The sequence below is a fragment of the Azolla caroliniana genome, unplaced genomic scaffold (assembly GCF_043228905.1).
Source record: "Azolla caroliniana isolate FFs.n. ecotype wild unplaced genomic scaffold, voAzoCaro1.0.p SCAF_14, whole genome shotgun sequence".
Taxonomy (NCBI): domain Eukaryota; kingdom Viridiplantae; phylum Streptophyta; class Polypodiopsida; order Salviniales; family Salviniaceae; genus Azolla; species Azolla caroliniana.
Genome location: NW_028230449.1, coordinates 15,427,192 through 15,444,877, shown reverse-complemented (window position 1 = coordinate 15,444,877; position 17,686 = coordinate 15,427,192). Strand labels below are relative to the sequence as shown.

Below are 17,686 nucleotides of genomic sequence, written 5' to 3'. Positions count from 1 at the left end.
ATTAATCTCATTTAATTCTATATGTTATTGTATTGCGCTCCCATGATCTTAAAACTCATTTTCACAAGTAACAATGGAGGGAAATCAAGCTTGATTTTCTCCTAATTGACATCATCCTCTATAATGTTTCCACTTAAATTTCACCTCCATGTTGATACTTGATTGGAATTGTCATGCACAAGAAGCATCAAGATATTCGAATTCATATGGTCCTTGAGAATGACCCAAAAGAAATCCAAATTGTTCTCGTATGTAATAGTTTCTTTAAGCAATGCTTTGGTTCATTTATCTACAAGTTAGGAACCATACAAAATTTGGCAAATTTTGCACACTTCATTGATAATGTCTTTATCAACAACAAGAGTTTACCAAAATCAACAACCTCAATGCATCAACAATGAACAATTTTGAAGCATGTCTAATGCTCACAAATCCCTTGGGTGATGTGTAACTAACATCTTTACGCATGTTACATTGGAAATGATTAGGGTGATACCAAGTTCATTACTTGATGTAAAGACATGCATTGGTGCATTTCGTTAAAAATCAATCTACCAAAAATGGTTTGTTTTAGTTGAAGATTGGTCCAAACGTCATAAGTGAACTTCAAAGGTGGAAAGTAATACTCCAAGGTTGGGAACAAACCATCTCACCAATTTTGGTTAATGAGTCATGATATAGAGGGAAACAATATGACACAACCCTAGAGTAGCATTCGAGTTAAACATAGATTCAAGTAGGTTTGGACATTTATGAATTTATAGCTTTATTGTCTCCCTTAGTGAAGTTGAGGCGTATGCTCGAAATTATTAAGAAGCTAACATAGTTGAGATAATGATAATTCTCTTAACCTGTGTTTGTGAACAATATTGTTGATGGTATGATGAGCAAAAGTCAACGCGTGCTAAATCAACCTACCATTTTGATGATGGAACATTATGGGATTTGAAGTGTCGCTTAGCATAATAAACATGCGTGCACTAGGCTCAACTCCATTTTGAAGGTTATGTGAAAGTTCATACTAGTCTTGGAGTTAAGCATTCCACATGCAATCAACACAAGGTTAATCCCTTTGATAATGTCAAAAGCATTTGTTTCAGTTTCATGAGAGGAGGGAGGGCTGATGCAATGTGATTGCTGTTGTTGTAGAGACAAGAATGCAATCATATAACATGCAAGGAAGAGTGTCGGTGAAAGCAACAAGACAAATAGTATTGTAAGGTTCGCATGACCTCAATACTCATGAGCGAGGTGACAAAATGGATACAAATGTCAATACCTTAGGTTATAACCAGGCTAATAGGAAGAATGGCCCATCCTACTGATATACATACACATACATGTATATATAGCATACACATACATGTACACACATCCACATCCACATACACATACACATACACATACACATACACATACACATACACATACACATACACATACACATACACATACACATACACATACACATACACATACACATACACATACACATACACATACACATACACATACACATACACATACACATACACATACACATACACATACACATACACATACACATTATACACATACACATACACATACACATACACATACACATACACATACACATACACATACACATACACATACACATACACATACACATACACATTATACACATACACATTATACACATACACATACACATTATACACATACACATACACATACACATACACATACACATACACATACACATAATATACATGTACATACATACATACATATGATATGTGAATTATATGTATGTGTGTGTATATGCATATTGATGATGAGTCTCCCATCTTCTTCTCTCTCCCCTTTCTCGCTGTTAACCCGTCTCGATACGCAGACCCATCTCTTTGAAGGATGCCCTTGAGAAGCACAAAAGAGGAGGAATACAGAAGACGACAGAAGACAGAAGAAGAAAGAAAGAAAAGGGTCTCCATAGCCATCGCCAGTGTGTCATTCATTGGGTAGGATGACGCGAGGAGGAGGAGGAGGAGGATGTATGTCCATAACTGCAGATGGAGGACAGAGAGAAAGAGGGGGGAGTGTGGGATCCTTTACCTTGGAGCAACAAAGGCAGAGGAACCACCCACATCATCAGGCAGAGGAGGAAGCAACCGCCATGTCGGCATCATCGGCCACATCACCGTCGTCATCGGTAGCAGGCGGCAGTGGTGTTGGAAGAGGGGTGTTGGGCGCATCGGCAAAGGATGCAACCACCACCACCACCACCACCACCGCAGCCGCATCATCTGCCATGCCATCCATATTGGGTAGCGGAGGGAGAGGGGGTTCAGGTACTACTGCCAAGGAAGCAACCGCCACTGCCATGCCAGTACCTGCCACATCAGCCATGCCAATGTCATCATCATCATCCACCGCGTCTTCATTGGTCGCAACCTCATCATTGGCTATGTCATTAGCTGAGGAGCCTCGGGATGGTACTGCCGGTGGCCAAGAATCTGTTATTGTCGAGCGCCGTGGAGACCACTGGGCCCTATGCAAATGGAACATTATTCAATTTGGAAAGGTGAAAGCTCGAGCATTATGGAGTCGCTACTTTGAAGTAGGAGGCTATGATTGCCGCCTCCTCGTCTATCCTAAAGGTGACTCTCAAGCCCTCCCTGGTTATCTTTCTATCTATTTGCAAGTCATGGATCCTCGTAGCTCTTCATCTTCCAAATGGGATTGTTTCGCTAGCTATAGACTTTGTGTTGTTAACCATAAAGATGAGACTAAATCCATACAAAGGGATTCATGGCATCGCTTCTCCAGTAAGAAGAAATCGCACGGGTGGTGTGATTTCACTCCATCGGCCACTATCTGTGATCCAAAATCAGGTTTTCTCACCAATGATTCTGTCCTCATCACAGCGGAGATTCTAGTGCTGCATGAATCGGTATCATTCTCGAGAGAGAATGAATTACAGCCCATGACGAGCCCAATGCCTGAAGTTCTTAGTGGGAAATTTACATGGAAAGTACACAACTTTGCCCTCTTCAAAGAAATGATTAAAACACAGAAAATCATGAGTCCTGTATTCCCAGCTGGAGAGTGTAATCTACGGCTTAGTGTGTATCAGTCTTCAGTGGGAAATGCTGATTATTTATCCATGTGTTTGGAAAGTAAAGAAACCGAGAAGTCACTTCCCATGGAAAGAAGTTGTTGGTGTCTTTTCCGGATGTCAATATTGAACCAAAAAGCAGGGCAAAATCACATGCATAGAGACTCATATGGTAGATTTGCATGTGACAACAAGAGTGGTGATAACACTAGTCTTGGATGGAACGATTACATGAAGATGAGTGATTTTATTGCACCGGAAATGGGTTATCTTGTTGATGACACAGCTGTATTTAGTGCTTCTTTTCATGTGATTAAGGAGGCAAGCATTTTTCCTAAGAGCCCCAGTTCTGTTTCTGGAAGGCTGGCATTGAAAAAGTTAGATGGTCAGCAAGGAAAGTTTGTCTGGAAAATAGAGAATTTCACTAAGCTGAAAGACCTCTTAAAGAAGAGGAAAATAACAGGGCTATGCATCAAGAGCCGTCGATTCCAAGTTGGTGCTCGAGATTGCAGATTGGTTGTATACCCAAGAGGTATGTGTTATGCGATACTCATCTAATTTAACTTTATTCTTAGGTCTAGCTTGACCCAAGTTTAGCATTATTAAATCCGAGTGTGCTTATGATTGTTCAATGTGTGCCATTTGCTTATCAATGTTAAATAATTGTCATTTCTCAGGGCAGTCACAACCACCTTGCCATTTATCTATGTTTCTAGAAGTGACAGATTCACGGGGCTCCCCTGACTGGAGCTGCTTTGTTAGCCATAGGCTATCTGTAGTTAATCAGCGATTGGAAGAGAGATCAGTTACAAAGGAATCCCAAAATAGATATTCGAAGGCGGCTAAAGATTGGGGTTGGAGAGAGTTTGTCACTTTGACCAATCTCTTTGATCAAGATTCTGGATTTCTTGTACAGGATACTGTAGTCTTTTCAGCTGAGGTTTTGGTACTCAAAGAATCATTCAGCATGCAAGAGAAAATAGAAACCGATGAATCTTTAGCATCTGTATCTGGGACTGAAAGCTCTAGAAGTTTTCACCAGGGGACATTTGTGTGGAAGGTTGAAAACTTTCTCGCGTTTAAGGAGATCATGGAGACACGTAAGATCTTCAGCAAATTTTTCCAAGCTGGAGGATGTGAATTGAGGATTGGTAAGTGGAACATTCATGGATCTATTAAAATTAGTTTTCTTTTGCTTTGCGCTAACCACGTTTCCTTTTGTCAGGGGTTTATGAATCATTTGATACACTGTGCATATATTTAGAGAGTGATCAGTCCGCTGGGGGAGATCTAGACAAAAACTTTTGGGTTAGATACAAAATGGCAGTTGTGAATCAAAAGTATCCTGATAGAACTGTTTGGAAGGAGTCATCGATATGTACAAAAACTTGGAACAATTCAGTTCTTCAGTTCATGAAAGTTTCTGAGATGGTAGAACCTGATGCTGGATTTCTGTCACGAGATAGCGTTATCTTTACTTGTGAAATCTTAGACTGCTGTCCATGGTTTGAGTTCTCTGATCTAGAGGTAATTCTTTGTTATTGATCATCCTTTGAAGAAAAGAGCAGTTCATTTGTGTTTAAGTGGTATACCCTTAGCCAAATGTTTGTGCGATAGCCTTGGTATCTTAAGTAGCATTACTCATTTTTTTGTGTTTGTTGTTCCTCAAGATAATGCAACATTTTCAGATATATGGTTTTCATATGAAATTCTGGTGTAGTAAAAATCATTTATATATATATATATATCTGTTTTGTTCTTTTTTCTTCTTTGATCAGGTGATGGTTTCAGATGATGAGCAAGATGCAATCTCGACAGACCCTGATGAATTGTTGGACTCTGATGATAGTGAGGGTATGAGTGGTGATGAGGAGGATATATTCAGAAACCTGTTAGCACGAGCTGGATTTCATCTAAGTTATGGTGACAACCCACCACTGCTTTTGGATCCATCACAGTTGCAGGTCACTCTCAGAGAGAAATTGTTGATGGATGCAGGAGCTATTGCAGCTTTTCTGACTGGTTTGCGGGTGTACCTTGATGACCCGGCCAAAGTTAAAAGATTGCTTCTCCCCACAAAATTGTCCACAGCATACAATAGTACTGGGTCTAAAAAAGGCAATGCAAAGGGAGAGGCTACTTCCCCAAGTTTAATGAACTTGTTAATGGGTGTTAAGGTTCTCCAGCAAGCTATTGCAGACTTACTGCTTGACATCATGGTGGAGTGTTGCCAACCGTCCAATAACGAGGAGTTTGTAGATACCAAGCCAAGGACAATGATACCAGATACAAGCAATTTAGGTGTGAAGAACTCTTTTGCATGGAGGGCTTTTGAGACTGCTGCACCAGATACTGTTGCTCAATCTTCTCCTATTCAGAGGCTGGACAATGAACTTGATGTTATGATGGCAACTCAAGCAGTAGGAAACAATGATTTAACAGGTGTAGAGTTGCAGACTTCAAAAGGTCCTATCAATCAGAGTTCCTTCTCCTTGGAATCTAATCAAAGGGATACTTCTGCTACTAAGGTATGTTGAGAGTGAAATGTACAGTGTCTATACCAATGATTTGAATAACACATTTCATTGATTTAGCTAGTTCCTTTCTATTCGTTTCATTTTGCAGCCCAAGTGGCCAGAACAATCTGATGAGCTTCTCGGATTGATAGTCAATTCATTGAGGGCATTGGATGGGGCCGTGCCACAAGGTTGTCCTGAACCTCGAAGAAGACCTCAATCAGCACAAAAGATAGCATTAGTCTTAGAAAAGGCACCAAAACACCTGCAGTCTGATCTTATTGCATTAGTGCCAAAACTTGTAGATGTTTCTGAACACTCCATGGCTGCAGATGTACTACTTGACCGCATACGGCAACCCGAAGCGGAACCTAGTTTACATCTTCCAGTTTGTTGGCTCTATCTCTAATTTACTTTTAAATAATTCTCATTTTAGTTGCTTCAAATTTCTGTCTCTTGTAGTTTGTGGGAACTAACTCTCTGCTACCTTTCCAGCTTTTAGGGGCTCTTAGCCAGTTGGAGGTTGGCAACAATATTTGGGAGACTGTCATGGATCAGGCTCTCAAAATCCTTCCTGATTCTAGTGATGAACCTCTTGCTGCTGCCATTAGTTTTGCTTTCAAAGCAGCTTCAAAATGTCAGCGTATTTCGCAGGCTGTATGCATTTTCATTTCTTCATGTCTTTATTTATCATGATGTTGTTGTATATTATGCATTGATATCTTAACGAAGAACATCATTTCTCAGGCAAAATCTGTTCGGGAAAGGCTTAAGAAATTGGGTCCATCTGTATCACCCAGAGTTCTTGATGTTGTTCGGAGCACAGTTTGTAGTCAAATGGATGTTGCAAAAGCTCTATTAAGGGACATTGACACAGATTGTGAATGTAGTGAACCTGACATGGAATTACCAACGACAAACATATTGTTTGAAGGTCATGTTGGTGGGGCTGTAGCTGAACAATTAAACTTGGCAGCAGCTTGCTGGCGGGTGGCTGATGTTGATATTCTTGTAGAAATGCTGACCATACCTTGTCTAAGAGTGGAAGCTCAACAAGTGTTTGAGAGAGCAATAGCTCGAGGTGCATTTGGTGAGCACTCTGTCGTCATGGTTTTGGAAAGACGGCATGCTCAACGGCTAATCATGGATTCTAGATGTCATTTGAATGGTTTACAGAGTGCAGAGGCATCCTTGGCAGGATCCAAAAGTAATTTGATGTCTGAAAATGATGATTTCCCTGTGGTTCTTGGATTGGCCGAAGTGCTAGCCCTCTCGCGAGATGTTCGAGTTAGAGAATTTGTCAGCACGTTGTATGCTGTCATGTTCAAGGTTTATTGTGCTGATGGTTATAGAGAGCGGATGTTAAGGGGACTGGTAGAGCATGTAACAAACAATGCTCATACTCCAGCTGATGTGGAGTTAGGCATAGATATTCTTACATTTTTGGTTAGAGAAGAAGAAGGCACTGCCAGGCCTGTTTTGTGCATGATGCATGAAGCAGTTGAACTAGCAAATGCAGATCGTGCCACTTTATATCAGCGACTGCGTGCTAGTGAGGAGGAGATTACCTTGGCTCGTACTGAGAGGCAAGGTGAAATAAACAACCTCATGAAAGAGAAGCTCGCACTATCTCAAAAGAATATTGAGGCAGAGAACGCACAGGCTCGCCTAAAAGTAAGCTCTTTTTCTTTATTTGCTGTATATACAATGTCAAGTTCTGCTATAACTTCTCATGATTTGATTTTTTCTTGTGAAGTGTGAACTGAAAGCAGAGGTAGATCGCTTGTCACGGGAAAAGAAGGATCTTTCAGAAAGGCTTCGTGAGGCAGAGAGCCAATTAGATTGGGTTCGTTCTGAACATGAAGATGAAGTTGCAAGACTGCATGCTGATAAAAAAAGTTATCAGGATCGTTTGCGTGATGCTGAAGCACAACTATCACAGTTGAAATCTCGCAAACGTGATGAACTAAAGGTGTTTCTAACTTTTCTTTGGTTCCTTGTATTTCGATTTTTGAAATATCATTAAACCCCTGGTTTTAAAATATGTTAAAGAGGATTCCTATGAGTGTATGCTTGGTATGTTATAATTTCTGGTTGAACACATTTGTAGCCATTGTTAGTGTACATTTGGACAACAGAGTGTTGAATATTCAATTTATTAGAAATGCACAATGCTTATCAGATGCACTGTGAACTTGTGAATTCTCTTACACTTTTAAAACAAAGTCCTAGAAGTCCTCATTCAGAGTATCTGGCAAAGGAGGTTACTTTTCTTTCTGACTAGTACATCTTTGTCTTTTGTCTTGAATCTGGCCACATGATGTTTTCCTGTCTACCCTAGTAAATTACTTACAAAATTTGACAAACTGAGAAACCATGCTATTAAACCATAGAATAAGGTCATCCTGAGCTTCTAAATATAATCATATAGTGATGACTGTCAGTGATATTTGCAGGTCAAGAATTCATCGCAATGACAAATAGCTGATTAGGGACATTTACTGGCAATGCTAGTTGTCAACAGTTTTGTTTATGGAGTTAGGTAGAGATGTAGCTCAATTAATTGGTCTCATTATGGGGAGTGAGTTGGAAGCTGACACCCACCAAACTGCCCCCATTTAGGGAGGCCTATAGCCAATCAACTAATTTACGTTGGGATCTATATAAAAACCCCTTACTCATTTTCTCCTGTAGCTTTCATCCATGTAGCTTTTGCCATTGTGCCTTTCTATTTTGTATTCTGCTTTGAGCCCATTTCCGACAGCCCACTCACAAGGCTTCTCACCCTCTTGCAAGCTGATCATTGCCTTGTACACTTTTGCAAGTTGGGAAGAAGAAACTCTCTTAACTCTTGTTTACCAAGGGACATTCTTCTGGCGATCTCAAGTTTAATTGAGGGAGGCTTTATATGTTTTAGATTTAGTTTTGAATCTACCCTTTGTTGTGTCAGTCAACACACTTGGATCTCAAGCTGTCTTTGGTCGTAATTCAAACTCACCTCTATGTTGATTCCATCCTTATTTGAATATAGCTTGGATTGTCCACACCTGAACATGACTAAAGTGGAAAATGATATAATTGCCAGTCACATGGCACAAATATAAATGAACTTCCCCCTATTTGAATATAGCTTGGATTGTCCAAACCTGAACATGACAAAAGTGGAAAATGATATAATTATTTGAATGGATATCATTAAATTGAATTGTGAAAGAACATGGATCAGCCCCATAAAATGAATCGATCATCTGGACCATGACCCCATCACACTTGTCATCAACAAAGAAAGTCCATATCACCCAGCACTGAAGGTGCTTCCCTCGCTTCAGAAATCTCTCTATCTTGTAGTGGATCAGCCCCATAAAATGAAACGATCATCTGGACCATGACCCCATCACACTTGTCATCAACAAAGAAAGTCCATATCACCCAGCACTGAAGGTGCTTCCCTCGCTTCAGAAATCTCTCTATCTTGTAGTGGCCCATATTGGAGTTTCAGAGCAGTAAGCAGCAACATATTTGTACTATTATCTGCAAAAGCTGACCATCAGATTGGTTGCTGTGCTTCAAGAAATTTTGCTACATTGACTTCTTGATGCGTTGTACTTTGCTTGTCTTCTATGGTGTGATAAATAAAACTGCCTCACCATCTCTCAAAATTCTATCTTTCATGCCTACATCAAACATATTGAGTGGTCAATCATAGAGATATACTGAGTATTAACCATATGCTAACAAGAGTGCAGGGGTCTTCTTCAATGGTGTCCAACCGAAGACCTTGGCCACTCAGTTACCATTGTCTGTTGGAACCACCCTCTTCTGCTAAAAGAGATTGTTTGGGGCATTTACAGCCTAGGAGATAGTTGCTACAAAAACCAGCTAATTAGGGAATTTTCTGCCATCTTACTTTCTAGCAGAGTCTCAATTGTTTATGGAGGCATATAGGCTGGCAGCTTACTAATCGATGTGTTCTTCACTCATCTTTTTATTCACTTCATTTTCCAATGTGTTCAAGAAAATTGTGTTTTCAAAGGACCAGAGATATTAAAATACAAGAAGTACAACATTTTCGCAATTCCTGAGTCAATGACAAAAATAATTCCATTATAAAATACGCTGTTATGTTTATATACCTACCGCATTAACCTTACACCCAGAATGCCACATCAGGAGATGCCTATTGACACCGCTTCCCAAGCCTGGAGGTGGAATGCTTAGAAAGACTATATTGATATGTCTAAAATGGTCACAATTTTCTATGAGACCCACAGCTGTTATAATCATGTTATCATATGATATCTTATCAAAACTCTGTGAGCTGAACTTTAAACTGCAAAATAATTTAGCAAGTAAATTAAAATAGCTACCCAGGTAGTAGGTACTGAACAAGGCTATTAAAGAGTTGTGTGACACATGTAACTTAAGAGTGCTGTGAAGCCAGAAGATCCCTGTGGATCATCGTAAGATGTCTCTGGTCTCTGCATCATGATAGGAATCTGTGAGTCATGAAAAGATCGTGGAGGGAGATCCCAAAAGTGAAAGATGATGCACAGGATTATGCTGTAATATCGGCCTCTCAGTATCCTATTAGGATGTGCTGCCTGAATTTGCAAAATTCTGTGGTTTGCCCTCCAACACATCTTAAGCTCACTACATATTGCCAATGCCTTTTGTAGAGTATTTGTGGAGGCTGAGAGGTATGAAGTAGGTCCTGATGTCTGCTGTTGAAGTCGTAACTCCTGGTGTCTGCAGAACCTTAGGGAGAGTTCCATCGCCTCTGTTCTGGGGTTCTCATAGGCTTATATTATATTGCCTAGTCATTTTTTTCCCTCTGATTATGGGGAAGTGAGTAAGAGGCGCTCCAATACTTTATGGAATGGTCGTGAGTGGTTGGATATCAAGCCAATAGAAACTGAACCATGTAGTCATCTGTGAGCACCAAACTCCTGGCACTCCCTCTGTTGCCACTAGCATCAAGAAATCAAAGAACTGTGAGCTATACGTATTTCTCAAGGCATCCCACATATGATGAATGAGAGACTCATGTAAAAGGCTTGGTTACTGTTGTTGCTGCTTCTAAGTTAGCTTGAAGAATGGAATGTCATTTTGTGACTTTACTCCAAATGATGTGATACATCAAACCGGTCTGTCAACATTATAGTACTCCTTTTCATCATCATGGATACTGTGAGCTATACGTATTTCTCAAGGCATCCCACATATGATGAATGAGAGACTCATGTAAAAGGCTTGGTTACCGTTGTTGCTGCTTCTAAGTTAGCTTGAAGAATGGAATGTCATTTTGTGACTTACTCCAAATCAGGTGATACATCAAACCGGTCTGTCAACACTATAGTACTCCTTTTCATCATCATGGATAATATCATTAGTTTAAAATGGGCTATCACATTTCTGGTGTTCACCTCACCTCTGTCTCTGCTTATGAATAATTCTATAGGTGTGACCATAAAATAGTGCAGGTGTAGCCAATTTATGGAATAGTCAAAGCCTTGTCCTAGGTTGTTGAAACTGCATTGAGCACATTTTCTTTGAAAAGCATCTAATGATGCATACCCCTTTGTCAATCTATCCTCAGCTTCGTTTGTTATTTCAAACTTAGGCTCTTCAAAAATGACTCCTAAGTCTACATATGAGGTCACATTCTCCACCACCTCACCCATGAATGTACACTTTAATCTAAATCAGGTGATGCAAGGTGCATGGATGTTGAAGATCATCACTTTGTTCTTCCCTAGATTCATTGTAAGATCTTGATTACAATAAAGAGTGTTGTAGTGAGTCAAGCTGGCACTAGGATCCGTTTCACGATCCTGAAATGCTCACAATGTCATCTGCATATAATAGAAGAGAGATAAATGTGTTACCTAATGTGCCCTTGTTCCCCACACAACTAGTTCACAGGACTTTGACTCTCCTTATGAGAGGTACAGAGTCTACTTCAGAAACTCTGCCTGGCCTCTTGATCACATCCCATGTATAAGATCCCTTACTACTGAGCAGGAAGTATGTCAGTCCTCTTGATTTTAACCATCATGCCAGGCCCTTATAAATGGCTAATCTGTGTGCTCTATAAATGATAGTAGATCGTATGATGTACATGGTGAGCACAACGTATTTAAAATCTGATTGTTTGATTTAATATCAGTCCTACACCAAATGATGTGTTGGTTATTAGTATGCTGTATATGATGCATAATCTGGTCTTGGGGGCTGCATTGCCCCCAGACGGGCCTGCTAGACCCTTATAAGTGGCCAATCTGTGTGATCTACAAATGATAACAGATGCTCCCCATATGGTGTACATGGTGAGCACAATGTATTTAAAATCTGATTGCTTGATTTAATACCAGTCCTACAACAAATTATCTGTTGGTTATTAGTATGCTGTATATGATGCATACTCTCGTCTTGAGGGCTGCATTACCCCCAGACTGGCATGTAGATTTTGTGGGGTCTGATAACTATATAGTTTTTCCTACTTAGGCCCCTTCAGGTGTCTCAATCCAGAGACTACCAATACTGTATACTAATTTGGCTTCTCCTGCTGGGGTGAGCTGGACACATTTGAATTTTCGACAAGTTGATTCATGGAGGTATCCTGAGCTAGAACAATGCCATTTGTAGGTTAGCATTTCTCTTAGTGTGGCTCCTATCTCCCCTCACTCCAGCTCATTAAAGTAGAGGACGATGAGTAAGAGAGTGGGGCAGTCTTGGTTCACTGATATGGTGCTGTATGTACAGATAATTAGGGTAGTTATCTGCAACTAATTGTAATGTTGTGCGAACATGTGTAAAGCTAAGCTCATAGTGGCATATAAGCCTCAAGTGGCTAAGCAGGGGACACATGGCCTTGTAGTAGAATCTATGTACCCTAGTTATCTGAAACTAATTGTAATGTTGTGAGAACATGTGTAAATCTAGGCTCATAGTGGCATATGCCCCAAGTGGCTGAGCAGGGGACACATGGCCTTGTAGTAGGATCTATTACCTCTGTGTAGAATGCTCATTGTCTCATTCAGATTTCAGTATTGCCTTGAGGATGAAGAGTGCCGCCTCTTTGATGGTGGATCTTATGGGCTTCAGAAGTTCACATGTTCCAACCAATATATGTTCTAGGTGCCTCCTGCAGAGTATGGGATGCTCTATGCATCTAACCAGCCAATGGGCCTTAGGTCAGGTATAGGTTGGTCAAAGAGTTAGTCTTTTGCCTTCTAGTAGTTGATAATCCCTCATTTAATTGAGAGTAATTATGTTAATTCTTGATGAGGGATCCTTAATCCTCGCTGGTGTCATAACATCATGTTCTCAAGGTGTTGCGTGTTCCTCCGCACATGCTCTGCGAGTCGTCAAGGAGAGATTGAATAGTAAATATTTGAAGAATAAATGGGAGAGTCTTTAGAAAATGAAAACTAGTGTTCCATGTCTCGTCCAACCCAATACCAAGATTGGATTTTTGAGGAGCTAGCAAGGGCTGAGTTTATTGACAAAGAATTGAAGGACTGAATCGATTTGTTGGATGTGGGGGTCTACATTTGGAACACGATGGAGAAAGAGGCTAGAGTGACTGTACGAGACTACCCAATGTTTATGGTCCTTTCCTGGCTAAGTTCTCTTGTATAAGAATCAGAATCCACACACTTTTATGGCTGTGGATGAATAGAATCCCACGATTCAGGAAAAGACATAATAATCGTTCGATGGGTTAGATTCCATAGTGACTATAGAGAGCAATATTGATACGGATGATTGATTGTTTATATCATAGATTTATGTATGTAGAGGAGGATACCAGCGTAAAGTAGTGAATTGAAGAGGTGTGAACTAGCTTTTCTTTTCACAGTAGCTGATCTATACCTGCTGTCTGCTTGATATATGTGCATACATTTCTATTAGTTCTATTAAATAGGATATTATCTAGTGATTTAAATCTGCTAACAGAAGTGCCAAATATGTTGAGATTATCATCTCTTGGATAACTCTGTGGGTTGGAGGTGGCTCTTCACTCTAGGATCTGGTTCTTATATTATTGATGTTGGTAACCGAGGATAACCCTATGCAGTCTCTGAAAGTTTTCAAGACCAATAAAAACCCATTAGGTTATATTAAAATCATATTTATATTTCACACTGCATTTCTTTACTTTATTCTTGCTCTCCTGTAATTGTGGTTTTTGTTGCCAGAGAGTAATGAAAGAGAAGAACGCATTGGCAGAGAGGCTAAAAAATGCAGAAGTAGCTCGGAAAAGGTTTGACGAAGAACTGAAGCGATTTGCAAATGATACTGTGACACATGAAGAGGTAAGACAATCGTTAGAGGATGAAGTTCGACGTCTAACTCAAACAATAGGGCAAACAGAAGGGGGACTTCGGGAAAAGGAGGAGCAAGTTAGGAGGTGTGAAGCATATATTGATGGAATGGAAGCTAAGCTGCATGCTTGTAAGGTGTGTTATTGGCTATATTTGATATTGTATTTTACATGTTTGAATCTTTCTAATCTCCTTTCTCTTGCAAACCACTACTTTCTTATTTAGGAGGAATTAACTTAATATTTATTTACTAGATTGTTTCTTAATTTGTGTGATTCTATTTATGACTTGGAAAACTGTATATGCCCATTTACATTAATATTTCTGTACTAGATTATTCATTAATTTAAGCTGTCATTTTAACAAAGATATAATGTAATTATGTTGTGAAATTTGAGAAATAGCAAAATTAAGCAACAATCTCCCGTCGCCATTACTGCTAGTGAATTTTAGGTTTTACATGAATAGGGCGTGGTAAAGCTGTATGAGCATTGATGCAGGGTTCAATCATTGTGCTTTACAACCAAGCCCAAACCATCATAGCTATCTCATTGTGCTTGTGCTATTTATTTACTTTTGTGGCATAGCTAGTGTATGAACTGCCTCTAGACTCCAATATCTCGTGTGTGGGCAGATCATGGATGTCTATGTCCCATGTATATAAGACTTTGGAAAGTCCCATCTCATAGAATGCAATTAATACGGCTGCACCTTGATGTAAGGGTCGTGAATACATCTAGATACATATTCTGCAGTATGTTTTAATCTTCGATTCAGTTATTGGTAGCTTCATATGGGAAAGATGGCAACAATCTATGTTTATTTGCTGATCTAAGAACCAATCTCTGTGCCCATGTTTATTTGGTCTTAGAGCCAACATGTGTTCTGTGTTCTATGTGTCCCAAAGTCCCAAACATGTTTGAAGCAGAGTACTCTGTCCATGTCTATTTGACAAGTTGACAGACATAAGTGAACATTAACAGGCATGAACAGTGAATGTGCCTATTTTCAAGTCAGTACAAGAGTAGTTATATAGTTGAACCTCATCTCCACTATTGGTTGCAACTTTGATGGGATTGTTTGCTGTCAAGTCCGTTGAAGCCTCATAATGAATATTATATATCTTTTGATTGTAAAAGATGCTTGTGAAAGATGAGCACCTCAGCAATCCATGACAAAATATGGGTTCACAATACTGTGTTACTGCACTATAAACCAGCAATAAATTCTATGAACTTGGATGGAAATTGGTATAAGGGCTGAGAAAGGTGGTTTGAAATGTATAGTCTGTCTCTAACATCCTGTTGGATTGTAGGAGGCCGTCTCTTTGGTTTGTGAAGTTCATCCTGCACGTGAGCAATACTACATGGGAATAATCCTCTTGAAGTCAACAATGAACAAAAATTATCAACTTAAAACCATAACGTTGCATGAATGCTGTGAATGATGTATTCCTAGTGGACAGATCTGTTGATTCTGCTGGGTTTATCTTAATATTTCCAAATTTGATAGGGTTAATAACATTTCTATGATGCTTAATGTCTTAAATTAAATGCTGTTTATTTTGAGTTATGTTAACTGTGGGTTTTGTGTTTAGACTTACATTCAAACATTGGAATCATCGTTGCAAGAAGAGATGTCACGCCATGCCCCACTTTATGGGGTTGGTTTGGATGCACTTTCAATGAGTGAACTGGAGACGTTATCTCGCATACATGAAGAAGGCTTAAGACAGTTGCGAGTTATACAACAGCAACGGAAAGCTGGTGAAGTTATGGTCACAAACCATCTTGATTCTTTAGCTAATCTCTCAACATTACCTTCCCCCATCGGTATTTTTTCAGCTCCACCCACAGTGGCTATGGGGTTACCTCCTTTAGGCAGTAATGGTATTGGTATGCATGGAAATGGACATATGAATGGGACGGTGGGGCCATGGTATGCCCCAACTTAACAATGCTTCTCTACAATTGAGATCCAGTGAAAACGTTGGATACGATGTAATGAGTCAACTTGATTTGTAGCATTGAAAGTAGGGTGGATGTGTCTGTGCCACCTCATAAGAAGGCAAAGTTTGTAAAGTATACTACAATGTCCAATTGCTGTTTGATAGAAAGAGGAGATGAAAAAAGTCTCTTTCATAAATGATGCCTACTCTGGATCAGTGGGCACATGTACACATGCAACTTTTGTTTGGGTGGCGATGAACCTTTCTTTGTACCCATGCTGAAGTATTTGTGTATGTGCACAGCGGAGACTCTTAAAGGTTGCTTCATTTTGCATCATTCACATTAGGAATGACCGTTGCTGCTCTGTAGGTGGGTTGACTATGCCTCATATCCCCATTGAGCTTGTACATTCATCCAAAGAGCTGTGTATGTCCACATGGAGTTCTCTCCTACCCTTTTTTGTAAAATGATTATCATTACAAATGTTATTATTGTTGGCTGGTGCTTCCCATGAATGATCACGAGAGGAGAACATGATAAGCTTAATTAAAGTTTTACCCTATACAGCAGCAGTGGCAATTTTCTTAAGGAAAAGAGAGTTTTAAACTGTAACTTGCATTGAATTTTTTGTGGATTTTGTGCCTATTGCTCCCCTTGAAAGATACCCTTCATCCAAAAAGTAGTGAGTGATCATTTTTCATTTCTGGTGCGATATGGTGGCAGTATCAGTGCCACTTCTTATTCTTTTGTGAATTTGTAGTTTTTTTCCTCATATGGTCACTGAAAGTCAGTACGTTAAGCAAAAGTAATTATAGAGTGTTGAGTGTTTAACAGTAATCATGAAAATGTTGAAAACCCTGAATACCCATGTAACTCTATGTCATTGGCACTGATGACATTATGCCAAAACCCTCAGCAATGCATATATTGTTGGGGTCATTTTCAGTAACATATTATCTCATCTTCGTATTTTTACCCATGGTTTTAACTAGTATTATTTCTTTTCCCGTGATTTTTTGCTGAATAGCTTGTTTCCTTGATTCTTGTTGATTCACTGTTGAACTATTCCGCCCATTATATATGAACGAATTCTTGCCTTTTCATATCTAGTAGAAGCAGAAAGTCAATCATGTCATTGTTCATCTATGTATTTCAGGTTTTAATATTTGTAAAGATCACCTATCCATGTGTAATTTGGATTTCATGGAAGTTCTTATCTACCATTCAGTTCCATGAGTGCGTAATGAATGATTTTTATTTTGGCTTATTATAGCTTATGAACCCTTTAAATCTTGAACAAGCTGTGAATCCAAGAGGAAGAACAATGTTTTCTCAACTAAATTATCACAATATATTGTAGGTTGGTTTTTTCTCTTTCATAGATGTGCTACGAAACGTGGATGTGTGCACAAAAAGCCATCAAAAAGTGTTGGGTGCAGCATGTTATGCTTGTCAATTGCATTTAGAAATTACAATGTGTATGTTTCTCAATTTATGATGTAAGAGGTAGAAATGCCCTGTATAAGTTAAGAATTTGTGTAGATCCGTAGGTTGACAAGGCAATTTGCGTAGATTATGACAACAGTTACTACAAAGCAATATGCAGGATAAACAAATTCAAGATGTACAGAAATATAAACAAATTCAAGATTCTCATCGGTAGCCCACTGACATACAATCAACAATTGGAACATATTTTGAAGTACATAGTTGTGATGTGGTGTGTGCAAATGGAGAAAAAGGCATTCAGTTGTGGTTTTGGACTCTAGCCAAGCTATTATCCAAAGGAAGAGA

General features: G+C 39.4%; 1 protein-coding gene across 1 annotated transcript; it reads left to right on the top strand.

Annotated features, from left to right (window-relative positions):
- Window positions 1–1,855: 1,855 nt before the first annotated feature.
- Window positions 1,856–16,458, top strand: LOC147855577 (TRAF-like family protein). Its single transcript, XM_087330404.1, has 10 exons — window positions 1,856–3,632; window positions 3,778–4,251; window positions 4,326–4,627; window positions 4,879–5,628; window positions 5,726–6,004; window positions 6,112–6,273; window positions 6,364–7,290; window positions 7,373–7,588; window positions 13,818–14,078; window positions 15,541–16,458. Exons 1-10 carry the CDS (start codon window positions 2,009–2,011, stop codon window positions 15,895–15,897), a joined length of 5,352 nt encoding a protein of 1,783 aa, XP_087186530.1. The 5' UTR covers window positions 1,856–2,008; the 3' UTR covers window positions 15,898–16,458.
- Window positions 16,459–17,686: the final 1,228 nt, after the last annotated feature.

What these genes read in the sequence shown, in the direction of transcription:
- LOC147855577 (XM_087330404.1), top strand. Translation starts at nt 2,009, where the DNA reads ATGACGCGAGGAGGAGGAGGAGGAGGATGTATGTCCATAACTGCAGAT. An exon ending in AGGATGTGAATTGAGGATTG is followed by an intron (nt 4,252 to 4,325) that starts GTAAGTGGAACA and finishes TCCTTTTGTCAG; the next exon opens with GGGTTTATGAATCATTTGAT. An exon ending in ACGCACAGGCTCGCCTAAAA is followed by an intron (nt 7,291 to 7,372) that starts GTAAGCTCTTTT and finishes TTTCTTGTGAAG; the next exon opens with TGTGAACTGAAAGCAGAGGT.